The 21,333-nt window shown below is 39.6% G+C and overlaps 4 protein-coding genes across 5 annotated transcripts; 1 reads left to right on the forward strand and 3 right to left on the reverse strand.

Annotated features, from left to right (window-relative positions):
• Nucleotides 1-66: 66 nt before the first annotated feature.
• On the reverse strand, nt 67-1,126 carry rmi2 (RecQ mediated genome instability 2). Its single transcript, XM_089019513.1, has 2 exons — nt 762-1,126; nt 67-248 (listed from the first exon to the last, which is right to left on the reverse strand). The coding sequence occupies exons 1-2, from the start codon at nt 1,048-1,050 to the stop codon at nt 67-69; spliced, it is 471 nt and encodes a 156-aa protein (XP_088875639.1). The 5' UTR covers nt 1,051-1,126.
• A 234-nt stretch (nt 1,127-1,360) lies between these two features.
• ubfd1 (ubiquitin family domain containing 1) lies at nt 1,361-6,293 on the reverse strand. The gene is made up of 7 exons (XM_089018623.1): nt 6,248-6,293; nt 5,070-5,348; nt 4,787-4,995; nt 3,232-3,297; nt 3,000-3,105; nt 2,841-2,923; nt 1,361-1,800 (listed from the first exon to the last, which is right to left on the reverse strand). Exons 1-7 carry the CDS (start codon nt 6,261-6,263, stop codon nt 1,690-1,692), a joined length of 870 nt encoding a protein of 289 aa, XP_088874749.1. The 5' UTR covers nt 6,264-6,293; the 3' UTR covers nt 1,361-1,689.
• A 992-nt stretch (nt 6,294-7,285) lies between these two features.
• LOC148885585 (UNC93-like protein MFSD11) lies at nt 7,286-14,715 on the forward strand. Of its 2 annotated transcripts, XM_089019084.1 has the most exons (13): nt 7,286-7,652; nt 8,382-8,437; nt 8,510-8,617; nt 8,703-8,782; nt 10,190-10,286; nt 10,419-10,477; nt 10,568-10,712; nt 11,637-11,686; nt 12,100-12,165; nt 12,251-12,376; nt 12,535-12,709; nt 12,859-12,994; nt 14,095-14,715. In XM_089019084.1, exons 1-13 carry the CDS (start codon nt 7,563-7,565, stop codon nt 14,251-14,253), a joined length of 1,347 nt encoding a protein of 448 aa, XP_088875210.1. In that variant the 5' UTR covers nt 7,286-7,562; the 3' UTR covers nt 14,254-14,715. The 2 variants fall into 2 exon arrangements, with proteins under 2 accessions (XP_088875210.1, XP_088875211.1); XM_089019085.1 differs by lacking the exon at nt 8,382-8,437.
• On the reverse strand, nt 14,117-20,984 carry kdm8 (lysine (K)-specific demethylase 8). The gene is made up of 9 exons (XM_089019086.1): nt 20,803-20,984; nt 19,718-20,199; nt 19,451-19,623; nt 18,323-18,455; nt 18,172-18,240; nt 17,935-18,084; nt 17,006-17,098; nt 16,498-16,691; nt 14,117-14,253 (listed from the first exon to the last, which is right to left on the reverse strand). Exons 2-8 carry the CDS (start codon nt 20,189-20,191, stop codon nt 16,527-16,529), a joined length of 1,257 nt encoding a protein of 418 aa, XP_088875212.1. The 5' UTR covers nt 20,192-20,199; nt 20,803-20,984; the 3' UTR covers nt 14,117-14,253; nt 16,498-16,526.
• Between the last annotated feature and the right edge of the window lie 349 nt (nt 20,985-21,333).

Raw genomic sequence — 21,333 nt, forward strand, 5'->3', positions numbered from 1 at the left:
CTAAGTGAATGTTTCTATTGATTTGATAATCAATGTGCCTGGTGAGGTCTTCTGTATTTTCAGTTGTCATGGGTCAACAGAAGCTGAATGCATCCGGGCCACCAACACCCGCTGCAGGTCCTCCACCTCCAGCTTCCACATCTGTCTGTGCAGCGCGACATGTTCGGAGAGGTCGGCCAGCTTCACGGCGCGAAGTAGCGGTTCAGGGGAGACTGCTTGGATGACGCCCATCACCATCACATATTTACCTTGGGGAGAGAGTTGGGGGCGTTAGTCATTTTTGGTGCTTGAACGGAAAGTCACCAAATACACTTGGTGGTGGTGTGTGTGTGGGGGGATTAATCACTTAAGTCTTAACTTATGAGAATCATATTTTAATATACAGAACAGTAGTTTATTGACATTGCCAAGATGTTTCTTTACCCCTCAACATAGCGGCTAACAAATAGCTTATATTGTATATTGGCATTACTTTTGCAGCCCTGTCACAGTAAAATGAGTCATATTACATTTAGTATATTAAAAAATACTCGGCAGCGTTGTACACACTGCAGCGGAGTATAAACTCAACTGTACGACAAATATATTGTGTGTACGGTAATATATAAGGTGAACGTACATTATCATGGTGGCCAATTAACTGTTTTTCGTACAATTACGAAACAATAGTGCGTTTTCAAATATTTTAGTCCAACGTGTGCTCCAGTTGTCGAATAAACAACACGAAGACGTCAGAAACTCAAAGGTCTCGCTTTCATTACCTGAAGACAAGCACGGTTTCCCTTTAGGGATGCTATTGATGCCCTGTACGGTGAACGTTCCCGTCTCATCCATTAGCAACACGCGGTTAAGAGGGAGCTGCACTTCGAGGACGGTGCCCTGCATCCACACAAGGGAGGCCTGCAGGGAGCGATCTTTGCCCAGCCTGACCATCCAGCCGGCGCCGGAATCGCCGGAGTTCCCCCGTGCCACCGTCGCCGTTCTTAGCTGGCTGGAGAAAACTTTCACCGGTGGGGCGCGCTTCTTCTCACAGTTCTCTGGTTTCTCCATTACTCCATATTACATGTTGCTGTCGTTTGTGTATTTGTAAACAATTCCTGAACTTTCATTTCCCGCTTACAGGAGGAACTTCCGTATTACGTAATTACCGGTGTCCATTTCAAAATAAAGGCGTCACCTTCACGTGTTGAAAATCGCAACACCAAATAGGATTTCCGAAGTATTGTATCTGATTGGACATTGCCTGTTATACATATACATAGTAAAAATTTAAATAGAGTACAATGGTTTCAGTCAAAAACTTGACTGTTTTATTTTCCTCCAAAAATTAAAGACAAATGGCTGAACAAGGACAAAAAAATAATTTCATTAAATAATTTTTATTCTTTAAGAATAACAGAAGAAAAGTGTTATCAATTTCTGTACAATGGTTTCATTGTTTTTTCGTCCCCTTGGATTTGTTGAAGCACATCAATGACCAACAAAGAGGGAGGGCTCGGAAATGTGAACGCTGCCAATTGCAGCGCACATTGAAACGAAACAATGTTTTTTGTTTGTTTTTTTTAGCCCGCAGGCGTCAGTCAAATTCCTTTGAAAAAGATGCCGGTGCGTTTCCTTGAGCCTCTCTCCTCTTCCATCTTCTCCTGTCCCAGTTCATGATGGTCAAAAACAAAACTGATAAGAGGCACATTAGAAATACTGCCATTTCCCAAGGACTGTGTCTTTAATTGCATCCACAAACTGTGTGGGCACCCAGTAGACCCAATACTGTGACGCTTCTGTCGGACCCAGCTGGAACGCCTGCATACACATGAAGAATACTGGGTATAAAAAGTCTACACACCTCTGATCAAATGCCAGGTGTTTGCAGGATAAAAAGAGAGACGAACATAAATTGTGCCAAAACCTTTTCAACCATTAATTGACTTGTACAACATGATCAGGGAGGAATTTAAAAATAGAAGATCACGGGGTAGCGCAAGTGTGCAGACCCTCATATCTGTGTTTCATCAGAATTTTGGGGGAATTACTGAAGTGAACCTCAAAATTGATTGGCTTTTTAACTCATTCACAAATTTATTCGGGGATTCAAAATATGAAATAGAGCGCCATTCCCGAATTTGTTCGGGTTTTGTTTTTTCATGCTTGGGTGCCGATAAAGTACTGGCCATGGCCTCTGGCTAGGTTTTATTATTTTCCACAAGGGGGCAGCATTTCCCTTTTTTCCATGTTAGCGTTTTGTTCCAGCTGCAGCTGTTGTTAAAGCGGCATATAAACCAATATGTATGAATTGTATTGTATTTTGGACAGCCGCCCTCATTTCAAGTTCATATAACTCCAGACCCATATAATTTAGGGATTAACTTATTTTTTTCTGATGAAGGAAGAGAGTGTTAAGGTTTCTAACACTGTATTGAAAGTTTATGTAGTCCGAAAACACAATAGTCTGTGGGTCCTGGAATTCGAGTGACAATGACAAAAACCCTGGCACTGGAGTGGACACATTTTTGCACGCCTGGCCGTTAATGAGTTAATAATAACAAAAATATGAAAGAGAGGCTGTAAACTGTGAACCTGCCACACCCAGAACAAGCTAACGTTTCCATTGTATATAAAACTAAGATAATTAATTCCCTTTTGTGCATTTAGCACAAACTGCATAATTTTGCCTCATCAAAAGAGTGTTAAGTCTAATGCTAGGCAAACAATACAAATTGCATGAAAGCAAAGAAATCATGTTAGAACAAATGTCTCTATGGCCTCCTTTTCCAGTCGTTGAAACAACTTGAGATTTGTCTCATGCACAGCTCTTAAAGAGCTAAATATGTAGCAGCACTTACCATCATGTGATAGTCCTCATGCTCTTCAATGGGCTCGGAAACCACGTTTTTGATGGAGCCCATCGGGACTTTCTCTGTCCTCTCTGAACACACAAAGATAGAAACATTATAAGGAAAAAAAAAAGATACAAGGAAAAATAAGCAACATTTTCATTTCACCTTTAGTCCCGATCCACAGTTGATCCTGCTCCAGTTTGAATGTGAGTCTTACTTTTCCTCCGGATTTGTTGTACATTCCGGATAAAGGCACAGTTGGTAGTCGTTCCTGCCGGTTTGAAGGGCAAATTGAATGAATTAAAAACATCACCTAGCCCCCCCCCCCCCCCCCCCCCCCCCCCCCCCCCCCCCCCACCCCCCGAAGAAAAAAAACCCCAAACACATTCACACTCACTTTTGTTCCTTTAATTGCTGGCATTACATCATCCGGTTTACCTTTGTCCAAAACTTTCCTGTGTTGCTGGAATAAGAAAATACATGCGTTAAATACATATTTTCTCACCCACAAAAAAAAAAATCATTGCAATTCCATCCAAGCTTCAAGTTTATATGGTGAAAAAGATCGCAGAATGGTGTACTTTTGGTTCCTGGAACCTTTCATTTCCAAGCACTAGTTCCCACAATTTTAGGTGGTAATTCATTTCATAACATTGCTGCTGTGTTACTTCCGGGTGGAGTGAACGCTGGCGCGAATTGCTGCCGCTACTCACCTGCACACAAAAAAAATCCCATGACTGTCAAGTGTCCTTGAGAGTTTTGAAAGGCGCTTAGAAACTAAATGTATTATTATTATTATTATTATTACTATTGCTATTACTATTTCCATTATTATTATTATTATTATTATTATTATTATTATTATTATTATTATGCAACTAAAGACACAATTGGTACTTTTAGTTAGCGGAATCAGAAGAACCAACTAGGCCAAGTGGAACTCCAATGAAAGACAGAATGGCAACTCCTGGGCCTTTTTCGTTCTCAGAACTATAAGAACCAATATATACAAATTCCCAGTACTTAAAGGACAACCGACATCCCCGGACAAGTTGTGTCCATAATTTGTAAAATGGCTTCAAATGACTTCTGCTGAGCGTATTTTAATAAGATTCCACCGCATATAGCTATATTTTACGTTTTAAGACTCGCGCTGAATATTCAGGAAGTCTTGTTGTTTTTGAGGTGGTGACGAGTCCGTACGTGATGTCACTGAAGGAACGCCCCTGACCGAAAAAAGGACACATTGTAGCAGTCCTTCCATCACGTCAATGTATTTTGCTGAAATTGTTTGGTCTGAAAACCTCGTGTTGCACCCAAAAGCCGCCAGAAGAGGGCGTCCAAGCTCCATGGAAGGAATTTATCAGCCTGTGGAAACGGGCAGATTCATTCCCCACAACAGCTCTGTGGCCATTTTGTGCCTCTTTTCTGGGCCGCTACATTGCAGTCCAGATGCCTCAAAATGACACGGAAGGTCTTCTTTAATCGATTGCAAACATTTATGCTTTCCTCTTGAGAATTATTTGAATCATATTCATAACTGGATGCGTAACAAGAAAGCATATTCTCCGAATCTGAAGCCATTGTTTTGATTCTCAAGCAATGCAAGACGTCTTGGCGTGACGTCACGAACTGGGGGGCGGGACTTTCTGAAAATGCCCAATTCGCAGCTCAATTTTTTGCAGATTTTGGACACTTTAAGTCATTTTTATTGGTGTTTTGCATTTGAATAAAAATATATTACTGCGTGTTTTGGGTATTTTAGCTGCTATAAAACGTTTTTCTGATGTCAGTTAAGAAACAAAAAAGTGACGTCGGTTGTCCTTTAAATACAACTACAAGAATGAAAAGTTCCCAGAACACTTTACACTTGATAGTAATTGGATAAAAAAAAATCCAAGAGCACTGCTCCTTTTTTTCCATGAGTTGCTGTGGAAAGTGAAGCGTGAGACCTTTTGTCTGCATAGTGGCTCCTTCTTGTTCTCCTCTGCCTTGACCTCCTGCTGCATAACTTCTTTGGGCGTACTGACCGCCAGCACGTCGTTTATGGTGGATCCCACCACCATGACTTTGGCGCCGCTCATCACCTTCATTTCCCGTAATGTCTTGTCCTCCGGCACCAGGCCTTTGTACATCACCTTTTGCATGGCCGGCGGAAGACCTGACGCGTGGGAACAGAGACATAAACGGAGAACCAGTGTAGTCGTAAAAAGTCACATTGAAAATTGCTCTCACCAGTGAGCGAATGGATCTTTTCCTTCAATTTAGCGCCGGTACTACCCAGAGAGATCCTCAAGTCATATTTGATCTTGTTCCAGATGATCTTCAAGTCCACCATCTCATCCCCGTCTTCATCATTGTCATCACCGTTGCTGATGCCGGAAGAGTCCTGAGTGGTGGCGTTTCCCGTGTCGGAGAGCAGTTCTGTGTCGCCCTTCTCCGTAGTTTTTCCCAGATGCGTGTCTTCCTCTCCTTCCTCTGGCTTTGTGTCCGTTTGCATTGTAACTTGATTTTCTGCCATTCGTGGGGGAAAAAACATGTTAACGGGGAGATCGTTTTAGCTGTCTGGTCTTAAAGAGCCACCAAGGCATCTGTTTTCTGTAGTGATATCAAAAACGTGAGATTATGACCCTCGAGGACCGTATCTGGACACCCCAGACTGAAGAGTCTTCAATGAACTTAACATGCTAGCTTGGTACATGTGACATTGAAACATATAAAGGCCATACAGAGGCATGAGATTCAGACCCCAAATCCCTGAAGAGTGCACCGTTTCTAAAGGGGACGAAAAAGAAGCACTGGGGAATTACTTCAGTTTCAGAATTCGTGCCAATTCATTCAAAACACAACTTGGCTACTTTTGGAAGTAAATAGAATAAATAACACACACAAGCTATTTTATTTAACACAGTGTCATTAATGTCGCTTTAATAATTGTCATTTTTTCCTAGCTTTCGGTTTACAGTATCTTGCTTTTAATGGTTGTTACTCATTTGACTTTTACGTGCGGATGGCAAAAACACGTCTTTACAGTCGAAACGCTGATATGACACAGCATCTTGCACTTTCCACGAGCCAGCCTCTTTGTCAAACGGCATAGCTTATTGACTGTGACCACTTGGAGATTGTCATTGAAGTTGACTTTAGTTGGGCCTCCTGTTTTGCAAAATGAAACTATAATTATGCACGGCTTCCTTTGCACTAGTTAGCAGTCACTGACGTTAGCTAAACTACGAAACTAGTGAAACATGTCAAAATAAATCCGAACGAGAACACGTGTATATAGAAAAAGACAACTTTAACAGCGCCCGGCGTCAACGTGTCTATTAGCGGTGTGCACGAATTCATTAGTCGGCACGGAAATGGCCGTGGCGTTACGAAGTAAATGTTGCTATATTCTGCTAAATACCCACCATCCTGGGTCGCCATGATGATTGTGTACAATCAGTGGAAACCTTCATCCAGCCCAAGATTCTACAGAGGACAAGAAACTAACCTTATTTACAACGCGAATGTTGGTTACGAGTAAAAATATGACACTTTTCGTTTTGTTATTATATAAATTAAAATAATTTCTTGTTAGTTTCATATTAAATAACACAGACTTTATTCTTAACTTCAAGAATTAAAGCTTTAGTTCCATGTACAAGTGTAAATTTTATTTTCGCGTGCGTTCGCGGAAATTACTCCCAAGTAAGTTGGTTTGGAAAACATTTGGCTGGAAAGAACATTAACCGAAAATATGATCGCGGTGCAGATCAAATGAATTTTTTATTCAATTGTTACAAATACGTGCGCTCAGATCTTGCCTTTCCCGAATGTCGCAACATTAAGGATGGTGGTGAATCCTCTTGCTTCGTCAATCTTCTTGGTTGTTTTGGTTCTCCAAGAGGTGGCACTTTCCTGGATTGCAATTGGTTCATCAATATTTCTTCTCCGTGTAAAATTAAACACGTTCAGGCCTTTCAAAGACGTTTATCGACATCTGTTGGTCGAAATGTGGACTACACCTCATCAGTGTTCACTCATTATTTTTCTGGGCAATATCCAAAACAATGCAATGGAAGCACATTAAATTTACTTGAAAACTATCTTTTTTATTTGATTATTTAAGTAATATTTTTTCGCCTTTTCCCTTCAAGGGGTCGCCACAGCAAATGAGTGTCCTGTCTTCAGATGTTTGATTCGCATGTTTGTTTGTCCCAGCTTTTGCCCTTCCTGACACAACCCTCTGTATTATTCCAAAACAATATTAAAACACAAGACGATTTTTCAAAACACAAACAAAAAAATAGAACAAAAACTCAATCTACTTAGCAAACCGAAAAAAAATGAGCTTTTACGTTTTAAAAATCATTATGTAATGTAATTTTTGCCACCAGGTGACAGTAGCATAGTGATGACACAAGGAATGTTCCACTGTCCAGGTAAAAGAAGAAGAACAGCTACCGGCTACTGTGGAAGGAAAAGTTGCCCAAACTAAAGCAGAAGTGGGGAGGGAGAGAAAAAAACTCCGTTAATCAAAGTCACAAGTTGTCATGCGCGCGTTGTGTGGCAGCCCAACAAGAACCTCACGATGTTTCCTACTACGTTGGCATTTTATTAAATGTACCTGACAATTGGGAGCTTTTCAAAAGTTTTTTTTCCCGTGGAGTTTCGAGGGTCGCAGTCCGTGAAATGTAGCAGCGAGGACGACGAGGAAAAGAAAGAGAATTAAAAAGAAGCACCATGGCAGACTGGAGGACTTTTAATGTGGTGGTTTTGGGCGTGGGATTCTTGTTCGTTTTCTGCGCCTTCACCACCTGTGGCAACGTTGAAGTAAGTTTTCAACGTTTGACATTGTTTTGTCTGCTTCGACGTTCTCCAATTGACATTTATTTAGATATTTTAATTGAGCTTAAATTACCAACCCCAAAACAAGATACTATTCCATTTATCTTAACATTTTAAAATGTTTGTACAAATTGCAATGTATTAATTGCTAGGGTGTAGTTTTTATTGTATGTGTGGAATTTCCCTCATGGTAGTCATGGGTTTAATGATGTGAAAAAAATATCCATCTATCTGTCTATTTATAAGCAAGTCCACCTTAGCAACATGTTATTATTTATATTTTTAAATATAAAAATATTTTTGTGTGAATTTCTCTCATTAAAATTCATGATACTACATTCATTCAAAAAACCTTGGCTACTTTCTCCAATGTTTTTGTTTTCATTCTCCTTGGCATTTTATGTTAATATTATATGTCACGGAAGAAGAAGCCTAATTGTTGTGTATCGGGTACTTGAGGAGACTGTCGATACGTATCTGGCCCTGGGATCTTTCAAGATTACCCAATACTCTACTTTAAAATAAGGGTGGTATCAGCTTGATACAATACCTTGGTATCAGTACTCACCCATCATGCAGAAAAGACAGTGAAAAATCAGTGTCATGTGTATCTCGTGTTTCCAATTTTGCTCACAAGTCCAATGAGTTCGGCTCTGCCATGAAGAATCTCACGATATAATAAAATTAGCAACCTTACTTCTCTTCTTCTTTTAGCAAACGGTGGTTAAAAGTCTACAGAATGGCACCTTCACAGGAAGTGGATACCACAGGTGGCGGCAATATTGAAAGACATATTTTATAACAAAGGTACCCGCAATAATCGCTGTCTGTCATTTTTCTAGTCTGGGAATCATCTACGGAGTCTTCTCGTTGGCCAATTTGGTGGCGCCCGCCGTGGTGTCTGTGCTCGGACCAAAGGTGACCATGTTTGTGAGCGGGCTGCTTTATAGGTATGAGCTCACCTTCGGTGTGAAGTCACACACAGTGAGAGTCGATCAATCTGTGGCATATCACCGTTTCATCTTGCGCATCTAGTGGCTACATCGCCGTCTTCATCGAACCGTCCACGTGGTCCTTCTACTTGATGTCCATGCTGCTCGGCATTGGTGCCGCCAGTAAGGCCTTTTCACGATATTCATGCTTTATCTATCTTTCAAAGTGCAGTTGAGCACTTGGTGTTGTCTTCTTACACCACTCACAGAAAAAAAACTCAAATAAGGTGTATATTTTTTGCAGTTATTATTATTTTGCATTTGAAAAGTAGTAAAAACATTTTTGTAATCTTATGAAAATAAAAATATAGGTCTCTTTATTTATACACTATACAATATTATACTTTTTTTTGCTCATTTATCTACAAATAAACTAGCCAATTTATCTTTATTAACGTAAAACCTCATGTTGTTTTTTTTCTTTCTTTTTTTCTGTCATACAAAAAATATGAATGCATTTATAGATATCTGATTTCAATGAATAAGGGTACATCTTTTTTCAATGTCTTTTTTAATTAAAAAACAAGGCTCATTTTGTTTTACAAGAGAGAGAGAGTGAAAATCCAGCTTATTTTGTATTTTATTTTTTTGGTAATACACTACATAGACCATATTTGTAATTTTTTTTGAATTGTAAAAATATCCATGTCTGCTAATTTTGTTACTGTATTTTACATATTTTGAATTAAGACATTATGTAAAATACATTTTATTACTTTAATACATTATTAAATAAATCCAGTGTAGTTTCAATTTGTTCAAAATGTAAAAACCTAGTTAAAATAATAGTTGTATTAAGTTCAGCCTTTCTACTTCATATCAAATTTAAAACAGATTCTTATCTTACAGACAGTGTATTGTCGGTGTTCAGGTATTTGAACATTAGTTAAAATAATCTGCGTCTATTCATTAATTTGTCTCTTATTTGTAATTTATTTTAAGAATTACAAATGTACAAACTTTTATTATACATTCAAATTATTTGATAACTAATGTTAAATGCAGGTATTGTATAGTCTATTTAAACAAAATCCAGGTTATGGCATCCAATGCTCTAACCAGAAAATTGCATATAAGCAAACATAGAAAAACCTGACAAAACAAGGTGAAATTCTAAGGTTTGACATCCCAAGTAATGATTAACATTTGTGTGGGAAGATGCGGATTAATTCAAGACCTCCTCTGCCCATGTCAAAAATGGAAGCAAAGGGTTTAAATTAATGCCAAGATCTAAAAAAAGACAGTAAAATGTTTGCTGAACACTAAACTCCCAACTGATAGGCGTCTTGGGACAGGGGGGAAAATGGTTTAGTGGGTCATGACGATGCCCCCGGGGCTGTGTGCTAAGAGTACGTGTGTTACTTAACAGTACATAAAAGATAATGTCACACTTGATGCAGCCAATTTAACTGCAGGCTCCCCTTCCCACCCTCATCCAGTCATTTCTCCACTCACATGATGACGCACATGCCGTCCTATTTCATTTATTGTTATTTATTTATTTTTTTACTTCTTGTGTCCCTGTTGCAGTGCTGTGGACGGCACAAGGGCAATTTCTGGTGGAAAACTCTGAGGCTTCAACAATCAATAGGAATACGGGCTTGTTCTGGGCTCTGCTGCAGTGCAGGTACCGACGACAATCATTACGAGAAAAGTTTATTCAGTTAAAACAAAAAACAAGACTTGTGGTTATGGTTGCTATATTGATAAGTCAAAGAGGAAATTGACTTCCACCAATGATTATTTCCTTTATTTGCAGCATGTTGTTCGGCAATCTGTACATTTATCTGGACTGGAACGGAAGAGCAGAAATACCAGGTAGTACTACAAGGCTTATTTGAAAGAAGCATGATAATAAAGCCCGGTTGATTGTTAAATGCTTTTGGTCTTGCATCTTTATGTGGTCAGACAGTAGCAGGAAGAACATCTTTCTGACACTGTTGGTGGCCTCCATCGTGGGGACGCTGTGCTTCTTGGTGCTGAGGAGGACTCGCCTGCTAGAGGAGGAGATGCTCTCGGAGGATGAAGGACAGTCGCTGCTTTCCGCCCATGTGTAAGTGGAGCGCCTATTGTGTCCCTCAATTCTAAGCTTTTATTGTATTGAATAAAAATGAAAAGAAACTCAAATGGAAAAAATAAATTGAAAGTAAGACAAAAATTCTTACGTTTTTAAATCTCCCTCAACTAACCATCTCCATTTTCGGCTTTGTCAATTAATATCATATTTTTGGGGTTCATTTTAAAAGTATTTCAGTATTTGTTTTACGTCCGCACCAAAGGAAAGTCAGACTGTCATTTGAGAATTGCAGCAATTACCATATTTTCCGGTATATAAGGCGCACCCAAAAGCCTTGATTTTCTTCAAAAGATGACCATGCCCCTTATACGCAAGTGCGCCTTATATGTGAAGTAAAATTGAGCCACTACAGGTCTCACAAATACTGTCAGCAGGCACCGACGCCATTTCCCCCATAGAAGAAGTAGTGCGTAACGCCAGCCTCTACTGTAGTGCCTTATAATGCGGTATGCCTTTAATTTGGAATTTTAAAACACATTCATATATTATAATTGGACAACTGTTTTCATTCATTGAAGGTGCGCCTTATAGTCCGGTGCGCCTTATATATGGAAACAGTTTGAAAAAACACCATTCATTGGGGTTGCGCCTTGTACTCTGGTGCGCCTTATACACCGAAAAATACGGTACTTCATTATTTATTTATGTATTTATTTATTTATCAATGTATCCATTTATTTATCTATTTATATATTTTTCCATTTATCATTTATTTATCCAGTTATTCATTTAAATCTTGCACTTGACAAATCCCCCCCCCCCCAAAAAAAAAAAAAAACAATTCTAAAACTAATAAATACGACACTAAACCAAACTACCTTGCTGCGAAAGATAATCGATAATTGAAATGAACCCAGTGGTGTACATTATTTGAATGCATCTTTTATTTTTATTTTTTAGGTACAAGCACAGAGCCAACACGGCCATGCAGGATATCAAAGCAGATTTCAGTGAGTCTCATCTGATAAATGAACATTGCCCGTATGCAATGTTTCCACATTTACATTTAAAAAGGATATTAGTCATGTAAACAAGTGAGTACTTCACTTTAAAACTGTGCTGTTTTATTATCATTTTTTTGTGTTGTTTTATATAACCCTTGCTTCATATAACTCCAGACCCTTATAATTTAGGAATTCACTCATTTTTTTCTGATGAAAGAAGAGACTCTAAGGTTTCTCATGCTGGATTGAATGTTTATATAGTCCTAAAACAATATTTTGTGGGTCCTGCAATTTCAGTGAAAATGACAAAAACCCTGGCACTGGAGTGGACACATTTTTGCACATCGTCTAGCAGTGAATGAGTTAAGGATGTCCCTGTACCTAATAGTGTCCATTAACAGGAGTGTTTTCCTCCATAGAGATGATGCTCCAGCTCATCAAGACCAGAAACATACTGCTTCTGAGTCCCTGCATGGCCTACAGTGGTGAGTGGTCCAATCAGCGTGCTGAGCAGGCCACCCCCACAACGCCATTGTAGCGCTCTTTTTGAGCTTTCGTCTCTCAGTGCAGGCTTAGAGCTGTCCTTCTACAGCGGCGTCTATGGGACGTGCCTGGGAGCCACGGCTCAGTTCGGTCAGTCCGCGAAAGGCCTCATCGGGGTCTCCGGCATGGTACTGGGTGTGGGCGAAATCACAGGTGGGTTTGGCCAGCGGTGCGCCATAAAATCTGTTCACGCAAAGCAGTGTTTTAACAGGCTGGCTTTGAAACAAACATTTTCAAGAATCTAACTAATTTACGCTGAATGGCAAAACGCTCGGCCATAATTGTCACTGAGACGGACTTGTGCTTGCCAGGTGGAGGCTTATTCGGCTTGATGTGCAAAAACAATCGATTCCGGCGCACCTCTGTGATCTTCCTGGGAATGGTGGTACACTTTGTGGCTTTCTATCTCATCTTCCTCAACATTCCCAATGACGCCCCCGTGGTCTTCAGTACCGCCACCACCAACAGCCCCTTTCTCACTCCAAGGTGTGTAGATCGATGGATGCAAGCATAAAACTTGCTGGATGATCCATAGAACAGGAAGTGGAAGCTATTGCTTCGCAGTACAAAACGAGTGTGAGGACTTAGTCCACATCAGCAGGCTCGTCATGCTAATGTTTGGAACACCCTTGTAGCATGCCCATCGCCCTGCTGTGCAGCTTCCTGCTGGGCCTGGGAGACAGTTGCTTTAACACGCAGCTCTACAGCATCCTGGGCTGCATCTACGCTGAGCAAAGCACGCCCGCATTTGCCATCTTTAAATTCATACAGGTGACTAGTCACACACACACGCATGCATGCACATGTGTGCGCGCGCAGCGACGCACCTTTAAAAGCAAAAGGAAACAAACAAGAAAAAAAAAGGGGGGAATTACTTCATAAATTAATAATTTTGCTATGACTTACCGAAACAATATTTAGCTACTGCGTCGCATCAGTTTTGCATACTGTACACTAGTGTATATATAAAAACTCATTTAGTGATACATTTTCTAAATCGAAGGTTGAACAGAGGCTTCAAGCTGTGTCATGCCGCACCGTTTACTGCCAAGTTCACAAAATAAAGAGAATTATATGTATGTTGTGTGTTTAAAACTGCCCACTAACCTAATGTGAATGTAAAATGCCATTGACATGCTAATGGTTAGCATTGAAAGTCTAAGCAAGACGACTTAACACTCACTGGCATATATTCTTTATCCTCTACAGAGCGATTATTATGAACTCATTCACTACCAGACGTGTGCAAAAATGCGTCCACTCCAGCGCCAGGGATTTTTTGTAATTTTCACTCAAATTCCAGGACCCTCAGAATATTGAGTTTTAGGACTACATAAATATTCAATGCAGCATAAGAAACCTTAGACTCTCTTCTCTTTCAGAAAAAAAGTTAATTCCCAAGTTATATGGGCCTGGAGTTAACTGAGCTTGAAATGGAGGCGGATGGACAAAATGAAAATGCTGCCCCTTGTGGAAGGGTAAAATCATTGCCAGAGGTCTGACCAGCGCTGACCTGCAAGAAAAAACAAAACCCGGACAAATTCTGGAATGGCGCTCCACGTCATATTTTCAATTTCCGATTAAATTCGGGAATGGCAGTGAATGAGTTAAATAATAGTAGCGAGTCTGTCTGCCACAAGAACAATGATTCAAATTGCAAATTCAAGATAATTCGCATTCTATTTATTACATTTTTTTCTTCTGACATGCACTGCATGACTTCAAAATGCTTGGAGGTTTTGTGGTGCTGTGAAGTATTTTTTTATTTTATAATTATTATTATTTTACAATATAATTTTACAGTTTTAGTTTTTTTTTTCTTTTAAAAACTGTTTTGTATTTTTTTTTCCCTTGGGTCCTGTGTTGTTCAGTCGGTTTTCGCAGCCTTGGCCTTCTTCTACAGCGGCAGCACGCTGCTAACGTGGCAGCTCCTCCTCATGGTGGTGCTGGGCTTCAGCGGCACACTCTGCTTCTTCTTGGCAGAGCGCATGCACGACGTGGACGCCCCCTCCACGGAGGCATTGGAGTAACTGGAGAAAAAATAATCATATATTTAAATAAATGGATACTATGGAAAGCAAGCAGCTTTTAGGCGCTGAAGCTTCTCATGGGTTTGGAATGATCGTTTTGATCTTCATCAATTTAGCAGGAGCCCGCAGGGTAGTTTTGCGTATTGTGCTCATGGCCTTAAGACTGCTGTGCGATGACGAACATTCGTTAATATTCGTGCGATCCGCTTAACAAGCGTAATCGTTTTGTTTGCAGCGCATGGCCGCCAACTCAGGTGGAACACTTTCTTGGAAAATTGCCACTTTATTGATCAGCTTTTTTTTAACTTTTGAGTTGTAGCAATCTCTTTTCTGTGGTCGCAATTCATTTCTAATACCTTGAAATCTTAGCTTTTTAATCGACAAACTTGAGTAGATGTTATGTGTATTTAAAAACATTGCAATAGAACCGATATTTCAAAATAAAACAATTTGTTTAGCCTGCATTTCCTTATTCATTTTGACACAAGGTATGCTGCTGTAGTTTTAGTGTTACTTTCCAATGTCATGCTACTTGCAGCTTCATTTCAAAACCTCAATTGTTTATGAACAGAAAGAAGCATGCTTGATTTTTTTAAATCCCTGTAATTGAGTTTACACTTCTGAGTCACTTAAGTAATATTTTATCGTGTGTTTTAGGAGTGATATTTTTTGTGAACCTCTGCACTCGTGGTTGTACGACCGTTGCTTGTAGCAACTGCTTCACATCCGTTTTGGAATCAAGCGGCTATTGCAGTCGTGGAATATTAGACTACATTTTTCAATCCCCTTCTGCATTTCATGAAAAATGAGCGGAACAGATCACAAACTTCCCAGGCTGCCCATGTGGGGGTGATTTGGCGGGCTCCATGCAATACAGATGTGAAACAGTTCTCAGCTGTATTTTCAACATTTGTGTGAAAAATATGCTATTTAGTTACAGCTGTGCATCTCAAGTACAATCGCAACAACAAACGCGCTATTAATGTCATGTAAATTGAGTGGAATAATATTTGAAAAGACAAATCCATCCATTTTCAAATCAACTTTTCCTCACAAGGGGTTGGGGCTCAAGACAAATCTCATTTCACTTGGCAAATGTACTTATTATGATAATGACCACTGGAGGACTTTTAAAGGTGAGTTGATGCTGCTTTCAAATTCCCTACTGTTTCAATTTTCACTTTATTCCACCTCAAATGAAAGGAAAAAAAACTCAATTATAACCAAACAGGAACAATCTAATGGATTTGGCTGAGAGTTTCCCCAAAAGCTTGTAGGCCGTTAATCAAAAAGTGGTGGACAAAAAGAGGAAGGCAGGACGGAATATGGAGGGATGGGGCAGCTTGCATGACTTCACTAGTAATGGAGTATTGATCACTTCATAATGAGAGTAAGCAGATTTGTGAGATCTGGAGTCAATGTTTCCACTTTATTTACTGAGCGAAAACAAGGCGGTCCAGTGTCAAGTGTTTATAACACATTCAAAATAAAACAAAGACGGGATAAACTACGGCACGGGAACGTAGGCGTTATCTGAGTGGCTGCATGTCTACCATCGATTAGAGGACTCTTGTGTTTATCTCGACAAAGTTTTATTAAAGTTATATGAAATCTGCTGGCGTTTTATTTTAAAAATTCGCTCACTTTTTAGGCAATATTTCTACGTTCAAACAATAGAAAGATCAGGTTTTGTTTTGCTTCCCAACATTTACTGTTGAAGTTTAAATGTGAACATACCAAGTTAGCAAGCCATGTTTACATCTTACTGTAGGATGCAGAAATAATATTTGAATGTGACCTACTGAGAGATGAGAACAAGCTAACAGTTTGGGGTTCTAATAGCCCCAGGGTACATGTTGTCCCTTGTTCAGTTGGTATTTCTAAAGTGAACTGATCCAATGCTAACAATTAACATGCTAATATTGATATCAAAGCATGATGTGATCACAGGACAGCATTGAAGGGCGGGTATAATATTCATATTATTATGCAATCATAGCAAGATGGCAACTTAATGTCACTTCGCATTGTGTTCACTTTATATTTCAGATGCTTGATTTATTCATCCTCAGCTGTAACCCGCTTTAACCAGCAGCGTCTTTAGCTGCCGCTATCTCATTTGCATGCATTATGCAAATATGACAACCTGAGGATATTTGTCGGATTAAAAGGTTGGGAGCAATTCGATGACACATGATGGATAAAAAAAAAGTTGAAACCATAAGTAGTGTACATAAGAATCACCTCATTTAATTTTCTGTCGTTTACCCAAATCAGGACCACCAGAAGCTGACGGAAAAGCTTTGCTCCAGCGAGCGCACATAGTGCCAGTGTTTCACCGGGATAAAGAGCACATCCCCAGGCCGTAGCACACATTCCTGGTACGGAGCCTTGGAGAACTCTGGGAAGCGCTCTGTGTCAGGGTTCTCCACTTCCACCTAGGCCGGGGGGAAGAAAGGTAATCAATCAATGAAACCACATTTTTTTTAACAGTGCGAAATTTTACAAGCTGGATAAATTGAAAAATGTGAAATGACCGGAATGTAAGTTAGTTGTGACAGCACCATTTGTGAGAAACTTTATTACGCGATTTTACAAAACCGAAGTTGAGAAGCAGCTGTTAGGTCAATTGAAGGACACAAAGCAACATTTGTGTGTGGTTGACAAAAAAAAAGCAATATGATGAGAAAAATATGTTTTTGTCACAAATAAAATTTGCTTTATTTACAAGGGGGCATGATCACAATTATACCTGGCTTGTGTTATGAAGGAGCTGAGATGAATGTGGATAGACTTTGTCCGAGTCTTCTGGCGAATACAAGCGGATGTATTTGCTTCCCACCACCTGACAGAGATGGAGTACAGTCAACCCCTTCCTTACAAACATTCGACTTGCGAACAACGGTACATACGAACATTTTTGTAGTAACATATGTAGTATTCTCTCCAGTTGTACATGTACATATCTTTATCGAGCATATATTTTATTAAATGTTTATTGTTCAGTACAAACCAATACAGGTTACTTATACAAGCCTGAAATATACAGTAAAGTCTCGTTATATCGATATTCTCGGGAGTCTAAAAAAATATCGATATAACCAGACTATCGATATATCCGCTCCTGCGACATGTAAATTTTCTCCTTGCGTTCATAGAAATAGTATCGTAATAAGCAGTACTATCGATATAACCGATATCGATATAACGAGACTTTACTGTACTTATAAAAACATTAAACATACTTATAGCTAGTTATTAGCTAGCTAGCTTTTAGCTTTGTGCAGGTGAAGCGTTCACTCTACACGGAAGTAACACAGCAGCAAAGTTATGAAAGGAAGAGGAAAGGAAACAAAATTGACCTTGAGAGTTTTGAAAGGTGCTTATAAATGAAATGTATTATTATTATTATTATTATTATTATTATTATTATCATGATTATTATTATGATTAGCCTTAAACATAAATTCCATACAAAATGTAAAACTGGAGCAACTTATGAACAAATTCAACTTACAAATCGTTCGGAACGTATCTCGTTCGTAAGTTGGGGAGCATCTGTATAACGTCCATTTTGAAACTAATCAATTTGTTCATTTCAGGAACCCATTTATTTACTTTACGAGTGACATCATTCTAAACTTGAAGGGCTGACATTTAAGGTGTCATCTGCATGCTTACCTGCGCCAGTAAGTTGTGCTGGGGGTCCTGATGGAGAGGAGACACGGTGCCGGCAGGCCCGAACCAGGCATTGACGGTCACGTCGTCCTCGTCGCCGTCACACAGGCAGCAGTAATCGGGAATTCGGATGTCGTCCTTCAATTCTGGTATCTATGATCACGGCTAAATTATTCCTCAATGAACAAAAAAATATATAAACAGGATATTGTCATTCATTATTTGATTTTGTTGCTTCACCTGCTCAAAGAGTTGATGCTGAGCCAGATAGCCACAGACAGGTGTTGCCCCCTCCTGCCAGTTCTCACGCTACAACACACACAGACATACCAAAATCAGTAAATCCCCCAAAACATCCGCTTTCATCCTTTCTGAGGCGTAAAGAACTCACGTGGTTTACAATATAGCGGTCGATGAATTCGTTGATTGTCATTAGCGTCTGGGACCACTCCTCATCTGTGTACCTGGAGCCCACCTCCACGGGGACAGTGCGACACCCCGCCACCGACCTTAAATATTCTAAGCTTTGGAACGGGACAAGAGAGGGGTTATTACATTCTCTCTGAGTTTCACAGCAGTTTACACTTGAGCACAGCAAAAAGAAAAACTCTTCGGGATGGAAATTGTCTGTTCCATGTCCTTCACATGTAGCTTTTGTCTTCACTGGCTTGGATAAGTGCACTTAGCTGCCTGACAAGTACAAATCAGGCTGATTGCACGACTTTTTAACAGTGTTGGAGGAGCAATAACTGCTGCACTTGCACTTGGTGCGCATACTTCAATCAAGGAGGGTCACTTTTCATCACCATGGCATTTTTTTGTTTTTGGGTGGGGGTATGTTACCCCTTCAACGCATCAAAGATTTGGAATGGTCTTGTCACATGCGCTCGAAACTACAGAAACATCATCATACGAAGAGAATAATAGACCTCAAATAATCCTTGGCAAAAACTGAAAAAGGAATTGGTAACATAGAAACTGAAAGAAAAGAATCAGTAAAACTACAGAAATGAAATAGAGCACAGCGTAAATAGTTTAAAATAAGTCATTAAATGAATGTAAGAAAAACTAATAAATTAAGCTAAAACAATAAAAAAGAAATATAACATCTAAAGTAAAAAAAAGCAAAAATAACAAAAAATGAACAGAAATATAAAATGAATGAAAAATCGAAATCACTGAAGGCAAATGTCGTCACTAGTAAATGAGTAAATATAATTTAAAAAATAGAGAACAATAAAATAAAAAAGGTATCTGAAAAAACAAAAATTGGTAAAATAAAAAAAAATCTGAGCACATCCAAGTAATAATTATTTTCATAAATATTAAAAATATGCTGAACAAACACCTGGCAGAATATATCAACTCCCAATTACATTTCTCGATATGAAAAATATGTCTGAATCTGTGACATCATACCAGGGACAAACTGGACTTGCTCTAGATTTGTTCATTTCCACTTAACATTGAAAACCTCCACATATCTGTTAAATCCATGAGATTAGATACTAATCCAAACCTCCAGAGATGCTGGTTGAGGGCTGGCCAGTGATCGATAGTCCTCTCTAAAAGGACCGCTTTGGAGGGGAGCAGGTAGTTCTTCTTGAAACTCTCCAGAGACGGGCATTTTACTCTGGGAATTGCTTGATCTTTTCCGATCAGCGGCACATCTGGCAGAACCAACTTCAGCCTCTGTTGAAATCATAACACAACCACTTGTTGGGCTGTATTTGGGTGTTACAGTTGGAGAATAAAAGTCCTAGTTTTCATACCAGAGAACACTGACCTTCGCCTGTGTATGCTCTCGATCCGTATGCTGTTTCCCACTTTCATTTCTGTTGTCTTTCATGATTTCTGTCTGCAGAATCCGGACCAAAACTTGTAGTCGATCGTCCATAATGGCGGCACCCATAAGCAAACCCATGTCGCAGGTGCGCACGGCCTGCAGAAGGTCATCCTCTGAAGGTTCCGCTCCGCACAGGGCGCATACTTTGAAGAGGCAGCCGTACGAGTAGACGCGTCGCCACTCCTTGTCCACGTGGCGCCACGTTCCAGTGTTGAGCTTCTCCCACGACAAGTCCAGAACGATCTGAGCGTCAATCAGGCGGCCTGTGGCCGGGGCGGCGGTGTATAGCTGGTGTCTGGATCTTCTGAGCATTTCCAACACGCTCGCCTCCACCTTGTCATTGAAGTTCAATGGAAAGTGGTCTTCGTCTGTTGGAAGAACAGCTGAGATCTTGGGCCATAGAGACATTGCCATTGACAAGGCTGTATGGGGAGCAGAATGACAAGGTGAGAAATCCATGTTAAAGTAATAATATAACTGACATAGACACACTCAAATATGCCACTGCTAAAATGAAGTGCGGGGGGGGGGGGGGGGGAAGAAGGAAGGCCATGGTCAATGATAATGCGTTTCGTTTCAGGCGTTAATTGAACGGGACAAACGATCACACATCAAAATACAAAACACTCACAAGTAATTAAAGCGGGTCAGGACTTACAAAGAAACTCTTGTGCACACTGGGGCCAACCCACTACTTTTGTTGTTATGAATTTAGCTTGTCACAACAGAGTAATTACACTTTTTAAAACTAGCTCATTTGTGATAGCTTTACAGATGATAGAATATATAATAACAAGACGACACGCACTGTATAGACAGTATAGTGTGTGTTCTGTTGTCATCTTGTTATTGTGTTGTAGTCTTGTTATTCTATATTCTGTTCTGTATATCACAGCGTTACATCTGCAACATTGATAATCTGGCGGCCCAGCAGTGATTTAGACATTAAATTCATGTCGTATTGTGACTTGAAACTTGTGACACTATGGCTGACTCTAAAAGGTGAATCAAAAATGAATGTTTACCTTTCAAAAACTTGTAATGTCCGACGACGTCCGCAAATTACGATATGATGCATTAAGGCAAAACAATTAAAAAATAAAACGCAAGAGGTTCATTTCGTGAAACGTTTGAATTCACAGTGAGATGACGGCAGTCAAATAATATTTGGAACAAATTGGGGACAATCACGCGATACTTCCGGATTACCGACGCCATGTGGTGTGTCGATATAAACTAACCGGAAAGAAACGTCGACCCGAGACAACAATATTCCACAATGAAAATCACCATTTAAAAACCAACAAACACAACTCGAAGGTTAAACTCAATTAAAATAAAATGTAAAACAATCTTTAAATTACGGAAGCGAGTAGCTGTCACACCAGGAAAAAAACATGAAACTTTGAATTTGAAAATCAAACAATACCACTGGAAGGAAAACAGTAAACACCAAAACACACTAAAACAACGCAAGGTTTTATTCTGAATCAAAATCCATAGAATAAAAACGTGTTCTCCAGGTACTGCAGTTCCTTCCCCCATTAAAAAAACAT

Source organism: Hippocampus bargibanti, linkage group LG17 (assembly GCF_051943395.1).
Source record: "Hippocampus bargibanti isolate YZ-2025 linkage group LG17, ASM5194339v1, whole genome shotgun sequence".
Lineage (NCBI taxonomy): Eukaryota > Metazoa > Chordata > Actinopteri > Syngnathiformes > Syngnathidae > Hippocampus > Hippocampus bargibanti.

Coding starts and splice junctions, on each gene's coding strand:
- rmi2 (XM_089019513.1), bottom strand. CDS start 1,050: ATGGAGAAACCAGAGAACTGTGAGAAGAAGCGCGCCCCACCGGTGAAA. Junction 249..761: donor GAAACCGTGCTTGTCTTCAG/GTAATGAAAGCG, acceptor TCTCTCCCCAAG/GTAAATATGTGATGGTGATG.
- ubfd1 (XM_089018623.1), bottom strand. Junction 3,106..3,231: donor CAGCAATTAAAGGAACAAAA/GTGAGTGTGAAT, acceptor TCAAACCGGCAG/GAACGACTACCAACTGTGCC. Junction 1,801..2,840: donor ATGAGGACTATCACATGATG/GTAAGTGCTGCT, acceptor ATGTGTATGCAG/GCGTTCCAGCTGGGTCCGAC.
- LOC148885585 (XM_089019084.1), top strand. CDS start 7,563: ATGGCAGACTGGAGGACTTTTAATGTGGTGGTTTTGGGCGTGGGATTC. Junction 10,287..10,418: donor TGGGCTCTGCTGCAGTGCAG/GTACCGACGACA, acceptor CTTTATTTGCAG/CATGTTGTTCGGCAATCTGT. Junction 10,478..10,567: donor CGGAAGAGCAGAAATACCAG/GTAGTACTACAA, acceptor TTATGTGGTCAG/ACAGTAGCAGGAAGAACATC.
- kdm8 (XM_089019086.1), bottom strand. CDS start 20,191: ATGGCAATGTCTCTATGGCCCAAGATCTCAGCTGTTCTTCCAACAGAC. Junction 19,624..19,717: donor GAGAGCATACACAGGCGAAG/GTCAGTGTTCTC, acceptor TGATTTCAACAG/AGGCTGAAGTTGGTTCTGCC. Junction 18,456..19,450: donor CTCAACCAGCATCTCTGGAG/GTTTGGATTAGT, acceptor CCCGTTCCAAAG/CTTAGAATATTTAAGGTCGG.